At 31.4% G+C, this 22,968-nt stretch overlaps 2 protein-coding genes across 5 annotated transcripts; one reads left to right on the top strand and one right to left on the bottom strand.

Moving 5' to 3' along the window:
- Positions 1–8,048: 8,048 nt before the first annotated feature.
- LOC108342317 (LOB domain-containing protein 27) lies at positions 8,049–9,594 on the top strand. Its single transcript, XM_017580078.2, has 2 exons — positions 8,049–8,916; positions 9,492–9,594. The coding sequence occupies exons 1-2, from the start codon at positions 8,129–8,131 to the stop codon at positions 9,592–9,594; spliced, it is 891 nt and encodes a 296-aa protein (XP_017435567.1). The 5' UTR covers positions 8,049–8,128.
- A 1,316-nt stretch (positions 9,595–10,910) lies between these two features.
- On the bottom strand, positions 10,911–21,510 carry LOC108319200 (zinc finger protein BRUTUS-like At1g18910). 4 transcript variants are annotated; one of them, XM_017550259.2, is made up of 12 exons: positions 21,060–21,507; positions 18,999–19,217; positions 17,066–17,260; positions 16,644–16,933; positions 16,248–16,479; positions 14,154–15,841; positions 13,321–13,539; positions 13,071–13,205; positions 11,678–11,912; positions 11,535–11,594; positions 11,299–11,370; positions 10,911–11,229 (listed from the first exon to the last, which is right to left on the bottom strand). In XM_017550259.2, the coding sequence occupies exons 1-12, from the start codon at positions 21,339–21,341 to the stop codon at positions 11,122–11,124; spliced, it is 3,735 nt and encodes a 1,244-aa protein (XP_017405748.1). In that variant the 5' UTR covers positions 21,342–21,507; the 3' UTR covers positions 10,911–11,121. The 4 variants fall into 4 exon arrangements, with proteins under 4 accessions (XP_017405748.1, XP_017405739.1, XP_017405744.1 ...); XM_017550250.2 differs by having other exon boundaries at positions 16,644–16,990; positions 21,060–21,504; XM_017550255.2 differs by having other exon boundaries at positions 10,911–11,223; positions 16,644–16,990; positions 21,060–21,503.
- Positions 21,511–22,968: the final 1,458 nt, after the last annotated feature.

The following is a 22,968-nucleotide window of genomic DNA, read 5'->3' as shown; positions in this document are numbered from 1 at the left end:
GTGTTTTTTAAACTGCATAAAATCATTTAAATAAATCTGCACAAAAGAATATAATCAATGTTGGGATAAAAAAAATATCTTAGGAATTGAAATAAACTTTATGAATATTTAACAAAATAATAAAAGAAAAAAACTAATCCTTTTTAAATAAAATGAAACTAAGTACAAGAGAATATTATGAATATAAATTTTCTAATGGATAAAAATAAAAATGAGACAAATAAGTACACACTAGTTTTCATATCTAATTTTAAAAAAATTATAATATGTATTTAGTCAATATACAAATTTCTCATAAAAATTGGAACCACGTTTTAACAACACTCACCACAAATGAATTTATTTATCATTCTTAATACTCTCATTTGATTTTAATATTGATTTAAATATGTCTTTTAAAATATATTTAAAGATCATATCAATAAAACATAGATAAAATAGCTTAGCTTTCATTTTTTATCAGCCATCATCATCTTATCTTATATAAATACAAAAAGCAGCTTTCCTAGTAAGTAAAAAAATATTAATTATTGTTATGTTTTATTTAATAACAAACGTTACCATTATAAAATTACCATTTTTTAAACAATTTCTTGGCAAAATTTTATATAAATATCCATTTTTAAATAGTAATTATATACTATTTTAAAAATAAATAGTAATATAATTATAGCAATGACTTTCAAATTTTTAGTATCAAAACTTTAGACCTTGTCGTCCAATTAGCACACAAGCACTGCCTTTCCAATTTCAAATTTTCTAAATAAGAATATTTACTCCGAAATTAAAATAAAATCTTGTTACATATGTAGATTATTGTCCTACCTTAAATGGTGTTGGTTATTGGCAACCTAATGAGACATAAATCACAATCACCAATTTTGCATCAATATTTTCTCTTTCATATTATCAGTAGAATAGGATCATTACATCTTATATTTTCTTCTTACCTGTGAGACTATTAATTTAAATTTCGAAAACAAACAGAATGTAAGTACTTCATGTTGTTGAGCCGTGATATGATTTAAACTATTGTGAAACTCAAATATGATTTCAACATATTCTTAAGTTTTACCTAACTCTTTCATTATTATCAACTTTGTTGATACATTATAAATAGGATGTCAGTACTGTACTTTTGTGTGTAATAACGCAAATATTCGAGACAAATATTTAATTGTGTTTAATTATCACATGTCTCAGTATTTTGAAAAATAAACTCTAGAAACCTATTTATAATTGAGTCTTTTATTAATAAAATATTTATGTACTATTTTGTTAGAACTTTTATAAATTTTTAAAATACCTATTTTCTTACTCTTCAAACTATATACATAATTGTACACATAAATTTTAATTTTTTTTCAAACACATTTCCTCTTTCTTCACATTCTAAAAATTAATATAATTTTTTTTTCAACATATAAGTTAAGGATTTAATATAAGTTTTTTTTAAAAAAAACTACAATCCATCATCTTTATAATATTTCTAAAATAATTTCCTTCATGATGCAGATATTATCATCTTTAGTTCTTATTTTTGTTCTTTTATATATATATATAATACTATTATCGCAAAAAAAAACAAAAAAACAAAAGACACATTATATGAAGTGGTAAGCTAATTTTCATTATAATAAGTTAAATCAAATATATTTATATTTTCTACAAAGTTGTATAAATAAACATGAGATATATTAAATTTCACAAAAGAGACCAATGATTTACCATATGATTACCATACATATTTAGACTTTTTGCTTTCTGAAGTAATGAGATTTCTCACCTATCATATTGATCATCCTCTTCTCTTTCTCTACAACAAAGATTAAGTGTAATGTTATATATCTCAACCACTACTGATATAACTTCACTAACTTCTCGAGTATAATCCTCTTTCATATCATATTGTTTGTTCTCTGAAATCTCCTTTGACTCTCATCACCTAATCATCTTCTTTTATGTGAGTTAGATACTATTGGAGTTAGGATAGTCCCACACCACAAACCCCTTCAATTAGACGCAACCTAAATTTGCATTTTCCCTTAAAAATAACCAATTTGACATCCACAACATGTTCATTGTCAAACACGTGGGAAAATAATCATAATTATAATTGTAGCATAGAACGAAAACCATTTAACAATATATAGACTACTTCTAGTATGTAGGGATGTCAAAATAGGCCAACTTAATCCGTTTTAGCCTAACCCACTAATGGCTTGAAAAAAATAGGTCAGGTCAGGTCAACCCTCATCATTAAAATGGTGATTGCTTGGATAGGGGTAACCTTCAACGGATAATCTGTTGAAGGTCTCGACAGATTTCAAAATCTGTTGAAGTTTAGTTCAAACAAGTGTGTAGTGAGGAGAATAACAAGAAATGAGATGTCGAAATAAATGTCTAGTAAGACAAAAATGAAGAAGAAGAAAATGGATGTAAGACTGTCATTTTAAATTTGAAATTTGAAATTTGAGTTTATTAAGAGAGACAAAAGGTTAAAAAATTTTAGGAAGGTCATATGTGATATTTTTGAAAATATTGGAGGTACAAGGAGAAGGTGGTGAAGATTAAGATAGAAACACTCAAGATTCATTAAGAAGTGTTTCTCCCTGCACCACTCGATATTTTTCCTACACTCCCACATTCCAAAAATAAATTTTTTAATGAATTTCGAAATCCGTTAAAGAAAAGAAGTGGAGTGTGAGGTTTTTTTAAATATAGAAAATAATTTTGAGACTTTAAAAAATGTGGGATAAAGAGAAAAATGTGAAGTGATATAGGAAAAAAAATTCTTTATTAAGCTCCTTAGTCGAATAAGCTCCTTAAGAACATAGTGAGGAACGAAAGACGTGAACAGAGAATGTGTGGAGAAAGTGAAGGATCATGATGTGGAGAGCGGCCCTAAAAGGGAAGAGCTGCACTCCTAAAGCTTTTAATATAGGTTTAAAACCTTCGGTTGGTCCTCATTTTTGTATGGGAATCTCAGTTGGGTCCTCATTTTTGCAACCGTCTCAATTGGGTCATATTTTTTGTAAAAATGAACCAATTTTACCATAACCGTTAAGTGGTCTCAGACGGCGTTAGCAGTTGCTGACCTATGCACGCTGATGTAAAAGTGTTTTATTATGTGGATTTTTTTTTTTAAAATTAAGAGTTTTTGACGTGACAAAATTTAGTAGTAATTGAACCAATGAATTTGTTCCTGATCGAACCTTTCTGAGACTCATCCAAATCTGGTCAGACTCCCTCCACCACCCACTTCACTCGGCTCACTCTCCCATGGACCTCGTTGGCGGAGCTTCGCCGGCGCAAGTCATTAGCAGGCATACCATTGATTGGGTAATTAAAAAGATAAAACCATTGAGCGAGTCCTCCTCGTCGCGCCTTCATGGGTCGCCACTGTGGGTCACTGCTGTTGCGCGAACACGAAACCCCATGGGTCGCACCTCTGTCACTGCGCCGCATCGAATCATTGCCACTATGCCGCATCGAATGATCATTGCCGCTATGCCGCACCGAACGATCGTCGTCGTTGTGCCGCCATTCGTGAGAGAATGAAATATGTCATGGTTGAGCAGTACACCGAAGGAGAAGAAGAGCAAAAACAGAACGCGAAAACCAAAAATGGCGAGACTTGATGTGCGAACTGCCACTGCCTGCGCCTTCACGACCTGAACCAGGAAGAAGAAGAAGCCTCTAGAGGTGGTTTCTCCACAGCACCAGAGAAGAAGGAAACCATAAAATTGGATTTTTCTTAGGGTTCAAGAGCATTAGGGTTTCAAATTGGGAATTTTCCCAATTTAAATTTCAGACTTTAATTAGGGTTCTTAAAAGAGATTTTCTGGAGGATTAAATTCCAAAAACATAATTGGGATTTTAATTTTCAATTTTATCATAAACATTAAAGTTTCCCGAATTGGATTTATCATTAATGCTAATTGGTTTGGGTTTCATATACTGGAGAACCAATTCGATCCACCAAGAAATCAGAAACAGAAAAGGGCACCGCAGGAACCCAATTCGATCCACTAAGAAATTCAACGGTTGTCCCATAAGAGCATCATCTTCCTCTATTCATTCATTCATTCATCATTTGTCCCTGATTTTTCTCCCAACAAAGCTGTCTGAAAAGCCTGGGTGAAAGGAGAGGGTCCAACACCACCAACAACAAGGAAATTTTTTTGGGATATAATACCAGGTCACTGTAACAACAATATTTTTGGTAAGTGTTGGAGGAGGGATTGTGGGAAGTAGCCGTTATGTTTGTGGAGTTTATCAATTAGGGATGAGAGGGAGGAGAGGATGCGAGAGAGGTTGCGAAGGTTATGGTCGGAGGAGAAGACGACGACTTGGCTTCGAGGTCGAGGAGCGTGTCAATGACAGTGCTGGAATCTATTGGGAAGAGGAATGTGAAAGGATTGGTGTTCGTGTGAAGGGCTTTGAAAGCTTCTTTGACACCTTCAATTTTGTCATATCATAATTCTTTAATTTAAATAAAATTTCTACCTAATCAAACAATACATGTCAGCATAAACACGTTAGCTATATTTAACGCCGTTTGAGAGCACTTAACGGTTAGGGTAAAATTGGTTCTATTTTTACAAAAAATATGACCCAATTGAGACAGTTGCAAAAATGAGGACCCAACTAAGATTACCACACAAAAATGAGGACCAACTGAGGGTTTAAACATTTAATATATGAAAAGGTAGAGCTGCATTCCTAAAGTTTTTAATATATTTTAATAAAGGGTAAAAATGCGAATTTATGAATGTTGGTGGTGTAGAAAAAAAACATGAGAGTGCAGGAAGAAGCATCCTTATTGTCTTGGCATTTTGTAGGGTTTTTTTTTATATACACTAGTTTTTTTTTAAAAGCATAATTGCATATTACATTTTTTATAATATTTAAAAAATTTAGTTTTTTGGATTTGTTCAATAATTTAAAAAAATTATTTACATATAAAATTTTGATTATCACGTTAACTTTCAACTTTACATGATAATTAGTTTTTATAATATTTTTTAAAAATTAATTTTTGTTTTGGACTTGCTTGATTATCATAAAATAATCTTGAAAATTAATTATTATAGATTTGCTTGATAATTAAATATTTTGTAATAATTTCAAAATTACTAATTATTATGTAAAATCTTGAATTTGTTTGATAATTAATTTTTTTATCATGATGAGTTTTAAATTTACTTGATAATATAACGATTAAAATTTTAAAATTAAAAATATCAACCCTATCAACATTTATTTTTAATAAAAACTATATTATTCTTTAGTTTTGAATTGGAATAAGAATACATAACAAAACAAAGTCAGTCTTTTTTGTATAATTTTTTTAATAAATTATGATGACGAGTTCATGTATTTTTATAATTTTTTTTATTCCGTTACTATTTCAGTTACAAGGTTGAATTTGTTTGATAATTATTTTTTTTATCATTGAATTTCATATTTATTTAACAATTAACAATATTAAAATTTTAAAATTGAAAGGCTTAAATGTTCACTTCATCCTTGTGTTAAGATCTGAATTTCTTTTTAGTACCTAGTTTTAAAGATGAAGACATTGGGTCTCTATTAGGGATGACAACGGGTCGGGTCGGGCACGGGTAGTGCCTACCCGCAACCCGACCCGCCGGATAAAATTGTACCCGCTACCTGACCTGCTACCCGTCGGGTACCTGTTTAAAAAATACCCGTACCTGACCTGCTACCCGTCGGGTACCTGTTTAAAAAATACCCACGGCCCGCGGGTACCCACGGATACCCGCAAAAAAAATATATTTAATACATATTTAAAATAAAATTTAAATAAAATTACAAACAAATATATATAATATAATATAGATTAAATTAAATATAAATTAAAATTTAATTTTAATTAAATTTAACCTAATACAATATAATTTTATTTTATTTTTAATTAATTTAATTAAAAAATATATAATTTTTTTTTTAATTTTTCGCGGGCAGCGGGTACCCGCGGGGCAGGTAGTATACTGTACCCGACTCGTTTAGAAGCGGGTATTAAAATACCCGCTACCCGTTACCCGCGGGTAGTAAATATCCGCGGATAGTTACTACCTGCCGCGGATTTTACCCGCGGATACCCGTGCCCGCGGGTAAAATTGTCATCCCTAGTCCCTATGTTATGAAAAACGTATGAATAAGGTCTTGTCCGTTAAGTTGACAGCAACAACGTTAAGTCCATACTGATGTGGTCGTACTTTACTCTTCTCTCTTCTGCTGTCGAGCTTTTTCTATATCTTGTTCAGCTTTTTCTTTGATGATTTGTGGAACTTGTTCTTCCTTTGTGGACCTTATTCATATATTTTTCATAACATAGGAACCCAAAGTCTTCATTTTTAAAACTGGATACTTAACATGGGACGAAATAAGTATTTAAGTCATAAATATCAATCATATTAAAATTTCCTTTTAGTAAAAACTAAGTTATTCTATTTTTCATTTAGAACGAGAATACTTAAAAACAAGGTCAGTTTTTGAAACCGATTTGGTTTCACGAATTATCTTATTTTAAAATTTTCGATAATTTTTCTTAATAAATTATAGTAACGACATCATATATTGTTATAGATTTTCTTTTTTCAGTTACTATTTCAGTCCGGACAATGTCTATTAGAAAAAGATAAAATAAATTAAAAAAATACAATAAGATAAAATAGATATTTTTTTATGAGTTTTATTAAGATTCGCTCCAAGATAAAAGTACTTATTACCAAAAGTCACAAAAAGCTACCCCTTTTATTTACGTGAATTATGAACATGTTTAAAATTGAAGAAGCCCCCATATCATCTCTTCACTACACAAAATTCTCCTATAAAACACACACCTTTTCTAATGGAAAAGTGATGATAGATATGCTTTACTAAATTTGCATGTATCAACCGGATACTACTTAACTTTAATTTACAATTATATTAATTTAATGAAAACATTGCACACCGATTTACCTAAAGTGTTATAATCTTAAAAAGGTTTTAAAATATCATGTGTTTTCATTATAACTAAGTAATAATTGATATTTTTCATATTATCATAAGGTTAATAATGATTATAGGAATTTCTTAAGAACTTTTAATGATTATAAAATATTTAGGTATTACAACATATTAGATGATATATGAAATTGATCAACAAATATACTAATTTAATTAATACATTACACAGATTTATGAAAGTTTAAAAATAGATCTGTATTTAATAGAAAGCCTCTTTCAATGTAAAAGTCGTTTCAACAAACAGAAGAAAAGCAAATATGAAGTTCAACAAATCGATCCTAACAAACAAAAGAAAAACAAAGGCAGAACAAATCAACTTAACATATGAATCTGTTCACGACTAACAATAGAAACACTAAGAGCATCTTAAAATAAATCAGAAACTAAAAATAGTGATTTATTTTAAAACATGAAAATAAAAAGTGTATTTAAATCACATTTTATACACGAGTTTATCTTATTAAAAAAGAATCGTCACAATCACAGAGTCTAATTTGACAGTCAAAATGATATTTAAATCTGAAATGTGAACAGCAGGCAAAGTAAAAATGGTTGTTTTCTATTAGACGTGAGTTGCGGTATAGTTGACATGCAAACAATACAGAATATATAGTAAAAAGATAAGTTATTTGAAGAATAGATTGTTTGGATGATAAGAACATAGTGTGGAAAATCTATCAAAAAATATATTACTGCTTAAAATCTGAAGCAGCAGAAGAAAAAAGAAAAAGAAAAAGAAAAAGAAAACAACCTAGACAGAATGAGCAGATGGAACTTAATTAACCCTAAAACCTAGGAGTTATCACATTCTCCACAAACCTATCCCTAACGGCATCACTCTTGAAAACACCATGTCCCTACAGCTGGCGTTTTACTGGGTCTTTCCATGCCCAACAGATCCGCATATTAATAAAGCATGCTACCATTCCACTCTTACCTCTCTATCTTTTTCTCTTCCTCTAACTGCATCCTTCATCTCTCTCACTAATGTTCTTCTCTTTCTTCATCCATTCATTGAAATCACCACCGTGGAAACGAGGGGTTGCAGCATCGTCTCCCAACATAGCTGCTGCTGGGGGATTCAACAATGACCCTTAAGGGTGGCACGACCCAAGCCTGTGCGGCATGCAAACATCAGAGGAGAAAGTGCACTTCTGAATGCCTTCTTGCACCCTACTTCCCCGCAGACCAACCCAAGGTTTTTCTCAATGTCCACAGGCTTTTTGGAGTCAGCAACATCGTTAAGATATTGAAGATTTTGGAGCCTAACCAGAAGAAAATAGCCATGGACTCTATCATTATTCAAGCAAATTATAGGGATAAGTACCCTGTGCATGGCTGTTGGGAAGAGATTTGTAGGTTACAATACCAAATATGGCTTGCAGAAGAAGAGCTTCATGCAGTTTATCAACAGCTTCAAATATGTAGGCAGCAACAGCAACAACAGCAACAGCAACAGCATCGTCCTCCTCCCATGCCGGATGATGTTACTTCACAATTAGAATTGGGCATGACACCATGTACTAACAATAATGCACTCCCATTGTTTAATCATCATACTCCACAACCAAACACTTACAACAATAATGTCACTTCATTCTCTGTGTCACAGCAACATTCCTATTCCAACAGTAACTGTATGGACTATAGCTCCCTCTACTTAGATTCCAAGGATAATGCCATGAATCCTTTGTGGGTTCAGTACCCCTGTTCAAATAATGACAATTCTGTAGGAATGCAAACTCCAATGCTTTCTTCACAGCCATTGCCCATTCAACAAAATGTTGTTGAGGATTATGTTGACATGCCTCCCATTTTTTATTCACTTGATGATAGACAATCGTACATTTATTCCAAGGAAGCTTACGAGTCAAGGTAGATTCATTAATCATGTTTTTCATTTGGTTAGAAATGAGGTTGATTGAGTTTCAACTTTTACATGTTCTTAAAGCTAAAACATAGTTTCGTCGTTTAATAAGGTTTTAATTTGATTTACAGTCTACATTTTATTTTTTTACTTTCGTTGAGTGTTTATCTTAGATCAGAGTAATCCTTCGGTTTCAGGCAGTTTATATGTAGACTATAGCTTATTTGAGGGCCTCTCAAACAGTTATCACCATATCAATGTAAGAAATTAAGGAATAAAAACCAAATAATCGGAACTGATTCAAAACAATGTAACATTTTTATAATCAGAAAGAAAAAACCGTAGATAAAAATGCAAGTATACATCTCTAAAATATCGAAATGGAACAATTTTATTTTAGTTTACCTTCAATTAGTTAGCAAAACAATCAGCTAGGCTTCTTTCTTATTGAATAAGGAAGCTGAGAGTCAATGCAGAAATTGCATAAAAGGAATGCGTAGTAGAAATTTAAGTAGTTATGATGAACTTGAAGTGAGATGAGATGTTCTTATTTGATACAGTATTTGTATATCTGTGCCTGCAGTTCAGAGGAATCACTGAAAGACATAAGAAAGTGCACAGAGGATGTTTCTGAGAATGAATTGAAGAGTGCTGCTGCCTGCTTTAGCCTTACCAGTGTCAACTAATGAGCAATACGTTCCCTCTCCCACATCAAATGAAAAGATATACTAGGTTTCCTTTTTGGATTCTTTTATTCTTGGTAAGCTTTTGATAGATTTTTTTCATAGAGTTTACAACATTCTCTGTAGATGTAGATACTTTCCATTGCATTGGTTATATGCAAAGCCAAATAATACAATCCAAACTAGATATTTCATCAATCTTTGTGCTAAAGAATTCTTCAGTTCTTAGTTGCTAAACCTTTTTAGAGTTAAGTTTTCAAGTATGGTAGTATTACATTTAGTTAAAGTCCTGAAAGTACTGGGAATGTTTCTTTACTTTTCTCTCATCAAGTATCTTATGAGGTGTCTATTTTCAATTATATTACTAGAAAATAATACTTAACATATGTATAGAAGTCTTCATTTGATAAACACGTTTTTATTTAGAGGCATTTGTTCCATATGAAGCATTTTAATCAAATTCGACAGAAGATATCAAACAACTCTAGATATGAAGTTGAGCAAATCATATTTGTTTGAGGAATTTAGAAAAATAAAACAACGAAGTTATAAATTTACAAATCCGAGTATTCTTCTTCTCATGCAAACTTTTCAATAATTTTATATTATCATTTTATTATTATTTTTGTTTACTTTTAGCTGGTAGATTGTAAATACAAACAAATTGCATAGCTGTGTGTATGAAGTGGTCAGGTACTTTATAAAAGCATAACGAGAGTTCATTTTACTTTCTATTACTTTATTTCAAGATTAGGCAAAAAAAGAAGCAATTGACATGCTCTGCATGCTAAAATATTCCCTAAATAAAAAGAATAGTTTGTTGTTGTTTCCACTTTATTTATTAGTCTTTATGAAAAATAATCAAAGTTCATTTTTCAGTTAAGTTTATAATATTTTAATTCTTATCTTATATCAATATCTTGAGGGACAAATTTATATTGATAAGTAATAAAAATATATTTAAGTCAATTATATTATATAATAATCAATGTTTTTTTACTGTAATCAATGTTACTTTATCACATTTTATTTTGTGACATTTAAGGATGATATTGGGTTTAGGAAATAACGAGTTTAAGCATTGAAGAAAAGATCAAGTCTGCAGAGAGATTTAACCAATTTCATGCTAGACTCGCAAAATTACTATTATAATTATATACACATTGAAAAAATTAAAAGCAATCTATTAATAATTTATGCAAATAATTGTTGAAAAATGAAATCAATAAGATAATAAATTAATTTAAAGTTAATATATATATATATATATATATATATATATATATATATATATATATATATATATATAAGAAAAAGAGTGAACAACGAATGTCTACTTGTAGAAAGTTGTCGGTCATGACATTTCGTGTTTTTCAAACTAAAGATGCAATGATTATTCTAGCGTTTTGCAAAGAGAGATAATTTAAATGTGCTGGACAACATGGGATGATTATTTAGGCACAAGCAATGCAGATAAAGATTAAATGTTTTACAATCTATTGTTTAAAAACAGGTCTTGATGGAGAGGAATCATAGAACTCTGGTGTTGTAGGAACCACAGCTAGGGCATTTGTGGTAGAGCCAGTGGAAGGGAGTTGATCCTTTCTTTTCACAGTCATTACATAATATAGCCTGCAGCTTTATAGGATCCATCAAAGTATGCATTTGAAAAAACCACACAATAAGTAACAAAAATAGCTCACAAACCTGAGTTTGACCTGACATCTCATCGGAAATACTCTCTTCAGCCAATAACGCATCTAACATCCTAAAATATACCTGTGTTTCCAACAATATGAAAAATGTATCTTCATATGGATTTTATGAATTCACTCTCTCCAGTGCGTGTTAGTATGTGAAATTCAATGGCAAACGAGTTTTCAACAATATGATCAACATATATCCTATTATATGATACGTGATAACATTGAATAATAACTAACCTGCATGTCTCCAAGTGACTTGCTACATATGGGGCAGATATAATTAAAGCTTGTATATTCCTGAAAGTACCGTCACAAATGCTACTAAAGTTGTTTCTGTACTTGTTGGATGTTTTTGAGGGAAAAAAAATACAAGGAAGTACCTGAAAACATGTTGAGTGCATCACATGACCACATGGGAGGGCTTTTACAGGAGAGCAGGATGTGAAAATATATTCATGACAAATTGGACAGTTGTCCTCTAAATGTTTCTCCCTGCATGTATGCGCCATAAGAGAACGGGACATACAAGCATTGCAATTCATACAGTGAAAGTAGTCTACACCCAAACCCTTTCCAACTCGGCACAGGTTACAGTAAGGACAATGGTAGATTTCCCTGTTGACCATTTCAAAAGAGGTTTTCATTAGCAATAGCTAAAATAAATTGTTAAAGAAGCAGTAACAAAAATTGAGAAGTTTAGCATAGAAATGTAAACACACTCGGGTCGACCTTTGTTGTTTCTGGTAATTAATTATAATGGGAATAATTTTTCCACTTCCGATTAGGATCCAATTATATCGAGGAAATAATCACTTTCCAACATTCAAAATATCACACATTTGAAAAATGATATCATGTATTGCACACTAACACTAGCAACTACAATAACACCTTTCTGGGCAAACTAGTAACTATGTAGACAAAATCAACAACTACTGCAAATACAAGAGCATTCTTGTCTTTTAGATAAAAAAAGATGAAGAGAGTATGGCTAGCATTCTACAAACTTATGGATCAAGATTGATCTATTTCATGTAGAGACAGGTTTTAGTGCTGTGGTGTCCTCGAGTGAAAGAAATCACTGCACTCTGTTTTCGGACTAAAGAGAAAAGGAAGGTCGTCATACAGTGCAGCCATCAATACATGAGCTCTGAGTGGACATTCAACATTTACTATAAATATAACCAATGTAATCTTTCAAAGTTTGGACAGTCCTTATTATACAAGTCTTTTCTTTCTTTGAGTTAAAATCTAAACTTATATTCTAAAATTGTAATAGAGTTTATTATAAATCTATATATAGTTCAGTCTATTTTTAAGTTTGATAGTTCTCACCTTACAAACCTATTTATTGAGGTTTAATTAAGTTCAAAACCCAAATTTTAAAAATAGGCATTCACATATTTGCTAGCTGATAGCATATAATTTAAATACTATCAATGAAAATCAAAATTGTTTATATAGTTACACAAAGTCGCCAATCAATAACGTAGTTATATTTGGCCTTTGATCAACAGTTTTTACGTTAAGTTGCTGATGTCAATTAATTATTTATTAGCTCCTTCCTAGACTCCGATTATCTCTTTAACTAGTGGGATTTATACCATAAAATAAGAGATTAGTGTGCAATCGCGGACACACAAATCTCAAAAACTATTGAATGTTCTATAGTATGGGTAATTTCATAGAACCCGCCAATGAATTAAAGTGACAAAAATATGAAATTTTCTATTAAGGTAAAGTATAGAAAAAGACCAACAAAGCTACTACTACCTTTCATCATCAAATAATTTGCAGATTCTGCAGTAATATTTTGCCATCGATAAATTGCAAGAAATTGTTGAGCATGTGGCACCGATTGGTTGAATCATCAAGCACTTCATACACATCATCTTTGTAATAGATTTTCTATATATATTTAGGCAATTGGCCAATGATCAAAATAGAAGTTATCAGTTCAAAAAATTAAACATTTAATTTTTTTAAACATAATTAAAACATCAATTGAACACAATAATTTTACCTATCAATTGAATGATCTGATTCGTCGTTATGACAATGTATGCAGGTATGAAGTTGGTTGCAACATGGAGCAAAAAGCTTACAATTCCTCTTGTAGTGTTTACATCCGTAGATTAGTTTGAGAGGATCCCTGTACGATGGATGCTTCCCAGGAAATTCCGGTTCATCATTTTTTATACTGACTTCTGTAGAAGAGATCTGCTGGCTAATAATCCAACGGCTGAAATTATGTGGAAAGTAAAGTTAAACTCCACACGAGCGGATCTGTTGCGTGAAATAAATTACTGAAAGCTGCAATTTAGCTCCCCATATCACATTTCAATATATTCATTTACGCAGTAGAATCCCGGCTGCTAAGAAATGTGTAGGTGCCAAATCTATATCAATATTCTATACTGGTGTTACAGTATCTCATTTCTAATTCACAGGCATTCAATCAACTATCCAAGGCATCATTTGATTCACAAGGACTACGGTAGGTTTACTCTATTCCAAATATTAATGGTAAGGAAAATCACGCTAAATTGCATAACTTTGTCATTACTGAATGTTAGAATTAGCTTATTTTAAAATTTGAAAAAATTGTCTAAAGGATCATTCAGCAGTAAAACTGACAAATGAAACCAACCGGGTACTGATAAATTGTTACGCTAAAATTGAAGATGAAACTGTAGTTTCCCAACTCTTTCAAAAGCTTAAGTTGGTTATAAAGGATCTAATACCATGTCATTTACCAACTCTCCCATAAGCTTCAGATGTTAGGTGAAGGCATGTGAATGGATTTTTAACTGACATCTAAAAAAAGAACACCAGAAAATAACCAATAAAACCAACCTCATCAGTAGGTTCTGTATTATGTACGACTTTTTCTGAGGATCTAAGCAAGAGTCACGAGACACCCTTCTTATCACAGTCTCCAGATCATCTTGGCTCAATTTCAAAAGTCGGTCATAACGCCCAGATTCGTCACAAAGCTTAGACGACTTACCTACATTGACTACCGGATTTATGAAGTCTGCTACCTCATTGCAAGCATGTTTGTCGTGATCATGAAATTGATTTGTGCTTTTTGAACATTGATTATCTTTTTTTTCTGCATTATGAACCTTAACATTATCATTGTGGTTGCAGTTAGACAGCTCAACATTATCACCAACACGATCCTTCTCCAAAAAATTTATGCTCTTGTTGGCAGATGATTCTTCTTGCAATTCATTTAGAATTTCTTCAGATAAATATTTGGATATGATCTCCATTGGCTCAACAGGCTGAGGAGGGGCATCGTTTGAGCCCTCCGTTACCTTAGCTAAACTGTACCCATCCCACCATTCACCTAACCATTCACCAAACATTGTATTTTTAGTAGCCATGGACCATAAGAACATTGAAACGTGTTGTTCTTCCTGTGTCAAAGATGCCATTAGCCAAGGTATCATATCTTGTAATATTTCTGCTCTTATTCTTCCAAGCATGCATCCCATGATCTTCCCTTGCTCCTGATTTGTGAAGAATTTTCTAATTATAGGCCAAATTTCTATTTCCTCACGGTTTATATGATTGGAAAGCGATGTATGCATTGATTTGCACATTTCTTGCAGCTTCCTGCATAAATGCTGATACCTCATCAGTCCCGCCTCCTTTACATTTGAATCAGTTGTAGAAACTGAAAGATGTAATCTAGACATCTTATCAAGGATGTGAGATATTTTATTGAAGTGTTCAATTTCATGTTTGTGATCAAAAGTGTAGGCATGGCTAATGTTTTTTAGTTTTCCTCTTGCCTCCAAGGCTGGAAAAACTATCTCATCCTCAGCATCACTGTGGATTTGATGAAGAAAATATATGAGATGGAATCGTTTTTGGAAATCCATAAGCAACTTACCATTTTTTTCTAGCTGGGCTGAGCCAAGAACTAGGAACTCCAAATCTTTCTTGATAGCTTTGTGAAAGAAAAATATTAGGTCAATTGGTTTCGGATCATCAAGAAAGGAAATAGAAGATAGTTCTGCTGCATGTAATGCAGGATACTGATATAACTTCCCAACTGTGGCAGGAAAAAATATGTGCAGATTAATTCCTATAGAATATGGTATCTCATGCTTGTTTACATTACTGGATCCAGACGAGGAGGAACAGGACAAAGAATTCTGGTCAGAGATTTTATAAAGCTGCTTCTCAGAATTTAAGAAAGAAAATCCATGAGCTTCCTTAATTTGTTCAGGTGACTTAAAGCATCTTCTTTTGAACATGGTTTGCAAGTCTAGTCTGAATTTTTCAATAGAGGTTTTACCTGAATAACCAATGCGGAACCACTCATGTAACAATGATGAAAAAGCTTTACAGACAGAATTGTTTCCTTTCTTTATGCAATAGAGAATGGACCTGGACTCTTTTTCAGACAATCGAACTGAAAACCAAGTTATAACACATTTGAGCAACCCCAGAGGCATCATATGTAGGCTCAAGCTTAGAAGTCTCTCTTGCATTCCATTTCTGCAGTTCTTTCTAAATATGGGAAACACCTGATAAAAAACATAAGGGTTCCAAATTGGTAACTCTTTTATATGTTAGCATGTAGCATCCCTCTCGGGTAGGAAACTCAATTTGTTGAAAAAATATGAAAGTCTATAAATTGATTTTCTAAAACAAATAGAGATTTGTTCTATTCTCTGAGAGTAAGAAAATTTTCATGGATGAGAACATTACATCAATGTTTTTTATTAAGTGGATAGGTTAGGTACTCTACTTGCTATCTTAATAAAAAAAATGATAACACTATTCCAGTTTAGAATAGTTCCAAAGCACATTTGGATATTTTATAAAAATTCTGCGTGTGAGGTTAAACTGAAGGGCCAAGCACAATTTCCATATTACTAATTTCATTCCCTGCCTTCCCAGGTAAAGAAATTAGTGATTTAAATATTATACCTCATTTTCTTGAAAAGCAAATTGTTTGTTGACTCCTGACACAAATGATTCAAGTTTTCGGCAAAGCTTCTCTACGAACTTGGTCAAAGGTATTCCACTTTCTGAGTTATAGAATAGCAACTGTTGTATATCTTCAATGTTACTTTCACTCAGAAATTGTTCAATAGACTTGGACAACCAGCCATAAGCATATTTACTCAGTACAGGATTAAAGAATTTTTTCTGAGCATTGCTGTAATAATTGAATTACATCAAGTAATTAGACGATTGAGAACTACAATAATAAGCATTTTAGATAGCAGAGAAGAATAGACCTACAGGAACTTTAGTAAATAACATAAAACAAATTAGTCAGATTCCAGTCACGCCAAAAAAAAAAATTGTCAGAAGCACTACCTGTAGAAGATGAGGACATCGGCAAAGAACTTTAGCTGGATAAGTACTGAGTCTAAATTCTGAAAACAGCTGGATTTTCTTAGTAGGTAAAGTTCTTTCAGAATTTCTTTCAAATCTTTCTTGATGGCATTATGCCAAAAATGAAGGACGTTAACCTGGTTGGCCCCATCTTCTATTTCTCGGCCATTAACTTCCGTCATACTTGAAGTTTCTTCGCTTTTCCTAATAGAACTCAGCTCTAGTGATCTTTCTATATGTAGGAAACCCTCAACACCTTGAAATTCTCCACTCTGAAAACAGGTCTCAGTAAAGGTTTGTTTGTTGCTTCTAAGCCAAGAAACCAAAACCTTCATAATGGTATCTAAATTAGTATAAAAAGGAAGTTTATTCAAATACATGAATTACTGAACTGTGTGGCCTACCTCTTGCAGGGCTTTTTCCATTGGAGCGATTTCATTTAAACACTGGGTAACTTCTGATTGCTTACTTGCAGAAAGGAAGGATACCATCCATGGCAAAACTTCCTCCAGCAACATTATAGGAACACTACATATGAATTGCCACACAAGAGAGGCCTGTTCTTCAGTTGATAATTTCTCCATCAACAGGGGAAAAACCTGCAGTAGCGGTAGTGCACAAAATTGATAATACGAGTTTCAGAATTCCAGACTGTCTATATACTTGCTCACGTAAATATACACACACACACACACATTAGATAATACGGTCATAATTTAAAATACGCCACAAAATGTAATTTAGTATTGCTTGTTTGTCTTGTTTTTCCCCATCATACATTTTCTTATCCTAGAATGAACGTAGTGATGCAGATAGTTGAAATTGACAAAGCATATGAACAAGAAATTAATTGCTGCAAAACTAAATTTTAACCATGCATCTAAGATAAAGGTGTACCAAGCCAAATAGCTAGTCATAATTGACACCAACGTGAACACTTTCATTGGTCGGATTAACGTCTGTTGAACATAGGTTTTGTCTTGCACATTCAATAAAGAAAGAATGAGTTCTCGTCCTTTTCAAATGTCAGCGAAAATAGATCTTAACTCGATCACTCAATTAAGAGGTCTTCAGTGATAAAGATGGACGGTTTGACCACTTGATAAAGTGTACATACCTAAAGTTGAAAGCACGCTTTTTTGCATTTTACCATATATTGTTAGTTGTTTTCTTCAAGTGAATCTATTCATAACAATCTGTGACCTGAGTAAGCTCCAAGTTAAGAGAATGTCATAATACTCATCAAGACTAGTTAGCATATTAATATAGATTTGTTTTCTTATACAGCAATGCTATAATTAGTCAGTTATAATTACGAAAAATAATTAGCTGCGTGGTCAGTCCTTTATTCGCCTCTGTACTTAAACATTTACTACACAAGTTAATTAGGAGTAATGTATAGTGTTTCTCCCAAAAGCTCCTTATTTCTAATAAAATACACTATATCACCATAAAATCTACCAATAACAACTTAAAAAGAGTAGTCATGTATGCAAAAACAAATAGTTCAAGCACAAACAAACATATAATCGCAGGTTTGCATATTAAAACATTTTTGTTGTTGTGCAAGTAACATATTGAAACATATGTTGTTGTCATCATAAAAAAACACACAAGGGTTTGAGTTTAGCTTTCACAACAAAGAGAAGTTAGCTTTCGCAATAATGCAGTAAAGGGCTTTGGGGCAGTTTGATCTTTTTTAACAAGATAAAAGTGCCGACCTACTCATTACAAGATAGCGCTAATTTCCCAGTATAGTTGCTTTCAACATCATGGTCTGTATCCCATAAGAAAAATGGAAGCAAAAAGTCAAATATTTCCTCCAATTCTTACAAGACATATTTTAGAAGAAACTATTGATCCCTTTTAGAAACCATTCTATAATTTATATACGATTTTATATTATTTTTCTCATTTACTCCTATCAAATATTATAAGTATTTGTGTTTTGTATAAATCAATAGTAATAAAAGTTTATTAGATTAATAACAAAAGCTAATTCGAAATATTAAAAATTGAACTAAATTAATTCTTTTCATTGATAGTGTGTTTATATTAAAAATGTCTTACATTAAGAATCAGAGGAAGTATATTACAAAAAATTGTATTATATGCAATAATCCAGTGTTGATGTCAACAAATTAATGGAACGTGTTTAAACTACACTTAATGAAGCAAGTATCTTTCACAATAGGTTCAGATTAATGGGAATTAAACAAAACAAAAGCGAAACAAATTAACGAAATAAATGCCTTTCTGTCAGTAAAAAATGACGGAAGAACATTTCATGTAACTAGAGTATATTTTCATAAATCACAAAAAATAGCAAACAGCCACCTGTTTTTCTTCTTTCAGCATATGTTTGTAGATGTAGCTTTGCAAGATACCAATACAGTACACAAGTTCTTGGAACAGCTTCGAAATATTCTCTTTAGGAACCATCAGCTCTTCCAAGAAGTGGAAAACAGATCCAAAAAGCTCCGAGGTGCTGTTATGTTCAAGCGAATATGTACAAACGACATTTTTCACATGAGCATCCAGTGCAAGAAAGATAACCTGCCAAAAAAGTTTCAAAATTGATATTCAGAAGTGTCAACTTGACTAGAGATAACAATCACAAAGCTCATCGTCAGTTGTCACAGACAGGCATTTCAGCTCCAAACATGCGCTTGCAGTCATGAAGACAAATATTTGAGAAACGTATCGAGCGAGAAAAGAAGGCAATGCAATCCTCTTTCCATACTTTTGTTTGTAGAGATGATTGAATAGGAATAGAACGAGAAAAGGTCAATTTAGTTCTTAAAATTGCATCTCACTTTCATATTCCCTTGAACAAAGAAAAACTCAAATTAGTCCCTGAAATTATCTAGAGTTTCATTTAAACCTTTGAAATTAACTTCTTTTTTACTGTAGGGTAAACTTAAATTATAACATATGGTTAGCGATAACATGAAAAAATAATTGATTAACTTTGAAGGCTTAATGAAACCTTAAAAATTTCAAAGACTTATTTGAGTTTTATTTAATTTTAGGAATTAGAGAATTTTATAATAAAACAATGTTTTTATTAATTAATAATTGTATTGATCAGTTACTCAACTAGTGGCAATCCAAGTGTACCATCAACATTAGTCGATAGGTACCAACATGTAAAAAGTCAAAAAAAGATCATTTTGTCACAGTTAATTTTAGGATTTGACATTTCTTATTTAATTTTCCTTGTAAAAAACAAAAAATACTGAAAACTACATAAGTGAAACACCAGTAGCAGCAGCAGTAAAAATATTATTTTTGCATCCCAACTCAATAATTGTATACCTAGATAAGACAAATAAAGTATCCATGAATATTATTAAATTTAGTTTCTGACTTGTAATATTTAGATTAGTCAAACATGTATCTAATATGTCTATAGTAACATAAATATTTTTAAATTTTTTAAATTAAAAATGAACAAAAAAATAAATATCTTTATATCTATTTTTAGCTTTATATAAATTCTTATTTTAAATTATAAAATTATTTTATTCTATTTTTACTTTATTTTGGAATTAATAAAATTATAGTTTTCTTAATTGTTATTCGGTATTGAAGAGAAAAATTATGTCTTCTTTTTACATTAAATTCTTAATAATACAATTTTTTATAAAATATTATTTAATACATATTTGAATAAACATGGTACCAGAACAATATGTATTACCTAATATGAATAAATTTAAGACATAAATTTTACATTCATTTCATATAAAAAATAAAATATAAATTGTTATTTCAAAAATGAAAAGATAAGCATAATTCCGAATCACCTTAAATAATTCAGTAAATGTGTGTATATAAATTAATTTAAAAGAAGTATAATCTCTATTAAAGCGTAACCAAAAGTAGGTTAATTCTCTAGACATTACTATATATCAAATATCCCATGAACTCTGTCTCTTCCTATCACCACATATCACCTGTTATACCTACATTTTTCTCTCCATCGCTTGGTTGGGTAGGTAATGCAATTTTATTTATTTTTTGCCTCATGTCTATATCCTACAGTTCACCGTCAAAACATAAAATTAACAAATTAATTAAAACTTACCCAGAAGATGAGTAAAGGGATTTAGCACATAAGAATCAAGCAGTTTAAGAAAGACATAATGAAGTTTGAAATGAAGGGTTCATTTATCAAATTACTCAAACTAACAGGAGAATCTTGACACACAAACAAATTATATTTTGCTGCCTCATTTGCAGTAGCAAAGTTGGAAATCATAGCTGAAACAATAGCACTCAATACTTGATCATTTTAACTGTTAATTACAAACTAAACTACTTTCACAAGTAACGTGTATTTCGTCAACAACATATATTTCTTAGCAACGAAACAGAGCGTAGACTGAAACTGACCTCGTCTTCCGCAGCACAGTGATACTTATGTGCTAATTTCAGAAACTGGAACCTACGTTGAAGCAGAAGGATCAGTTGGTGGCAACGGCGTGGCTCGTTCTCCAACGACGCCGTTTCCGCCAAGAGACGAAGGTGATCGAGTTCAGAGCGAAAAGCCTTGTGAAAGCAAACAAAGACGAGTATGGGAGCATCGACGATAGGAATTCGCAACAGAATGTCTGCCACGTCTTCCTCATCGTTCTCCTCCTCTTTATCGGACAGGGAAGGATCGCCGTCGTCCATCCACGGCGGAAGTTCCGGCAGCAAGCACCATCAACGGCGAAAGAGGGAAAAGGGAGGTTCTGGTGGGAGAGTGGCATGGAATTTATCTCTCCCTCTAGTAATTTTTTTATGCGGAAAAATAAAAAATAGAAAATAGAAAAAGAGATTGACGCTGAGAATTGGAAAGAGACCTCGTAACTAACGGCCAAGAGCGTTTGCGTCTTGCGAAATAAGGAGAGAGGTGGCATGAAGAGTGCCTGTTTCTAGGGTTTAATAATTGCCGCGTCACTGTCACGCGCGTTTTAACTAATGCCTTTGGCGCGCTGAGAATTCCTTTGAATAATAATGGGTCGAATTCTCTCCTCTATTTACTTTCTTTATGGTGTGGTTTTTCTCTATTTTTTAAATTTAGAATAAAATTACTTAACAAAAATATAATGGGGATTTTTTCACTCAATTAACACACTTTGGTTTCTTTTTTAATAATTTATTCTGTCAATTATTTACGCAAATAACATACTTTATTATACATATTCAACTTTTTCCATCTTTGAAAAGTTAAATTATGAACGAAGTTATTGAATTCTAGTAAAAAAGATAAGTCGAAATTTGATTTCCCACGGATTTGAATTTTGAATTGGGTTTTAATATTTTGTGTTTTTAAATTTAAAATGGAAGAAATGAATTATTTTAAGAAAATATTAAAACACAATTGGTTTAAAAATATTAATTTATAAAAATAACTGCAGAGAATATAATAATTTATAAAAATAATTATTTATAAATGCATATATTTTAAACCATTTGTAATTTTTTTTAAACGTGTGAATAAGAAAAAATTGTTAAAAAAGAAATAAATAGTTGTAAAAAACAGTGCGAAGTATTTGTATAAATTATTAATTTGTAAACAGTGAATATAATAACTAAAATGTTGATAAATTGAAAAAATAAAATAAAACAATTATGCAAAGAAACATAATAATTTGTAGAAGTATTTTTTTAAGTAACGTTATTTCTCATTTTTATCTATTATTGTTATTATCATCGTTATTATAATAATTATACTCATGAATATAAATTAATTATAAAATCATATAAATAAGAAATTTTTGATATAAATTAATAAAATTTTGGAATGATAATTGAAATGAAGTAACTTACAAATAAAAAAGTTGCCAAAAAAATATTTGAATATTTAGTTGAGAGTAATTAAAATTTCATTTAAAATTTTTAAGTGAAAGATATCAAATTAGATTAACATAAATATATTTGAGATGAAATGAATAAACACTAAATCAAACATGGAACTATGTTGTGATGGTTGATATAGGTAGTGTCTTATAAGTCATAATAATTTCTTCTAGGTTTTTTAGGTAGATGTTTGGTTTGAATAAATTGTTTAATATTGTTATGAGATTCTTTACAACGCACGCTTAGGTATACAACTTGAATCGTTTTTTTATGGAATAAGCTCATCCAATAACTTAAATACTATGGAAACTTCCAAATGGGGTTAGTAGTTATGGAAGCATAATGGTGGTGGGAATATGGTGCATATATGGTTAGTTTGATATGTGAAAAGATGGTAGCTTCTTCTCCAAGTAGTATTGTCAAAACAGGTCACCTTGTTCAACTTGGTTCGACCGAC

Source organism: Vigna angularis, chromosome 1, assembly GCF_016808095.1.
Source record: "Vigna angularis cultivar LongXiaoDou No.4 chromosome 1, ASM1680809v1, whole genome shotgun sequence".
Lineage (NCBI taxonomy): Eukaryota > Viridiplantae > Streptophyta > Magnoliopsida > Fabales > Fabaceae > Vigna > Vigna angularis.
The sequence above is the reverse complement of the archived record's forward strand: the minus strand, read 5'-3'. Positions and strand labels throughout refer to the sequence as shown.

Excerpts from the sequence above, each read along its gene's own strand:
- LOC108342317 (XM_017580078.2), top strand. The coding sequence starts at position 8,129 with ATGACCCTTAAGGGTGGCACGACCCAAGCCTGTGCGGCATGCAAACAT. Across the intron at positions 8,917-9,491 it reads AAGGAAGCTTACGAGTCAAG|TTCAGAGGAATCACTGAAAG; the intron begins GTAGATTCATTA and ends CTGTGCCTGCAG.
- LOC108319200 (XM_017550250.2), bottom strand. The coding sequence starts at position 21,341 with ATGGACGACGGCGATCCTTCCCTGTCCGATAAAGAGGAGGAGAACGAT. Across the intron at positions 11,913-13,070 it reads AAATTATTTGATGATGAAAG|GGAAATCTACCATTGTCCTT; the intron begins GTAGTAGTAGCT and ends AATGGTCAACAG. Across the intron at positions 11,371-11,534 it reads AGTCACTTGGAGACATGCAG|GTATATTTTAGGATGTTAGA; the intron begins GTTAGTTATTAT and ends TTGGAAACACAG.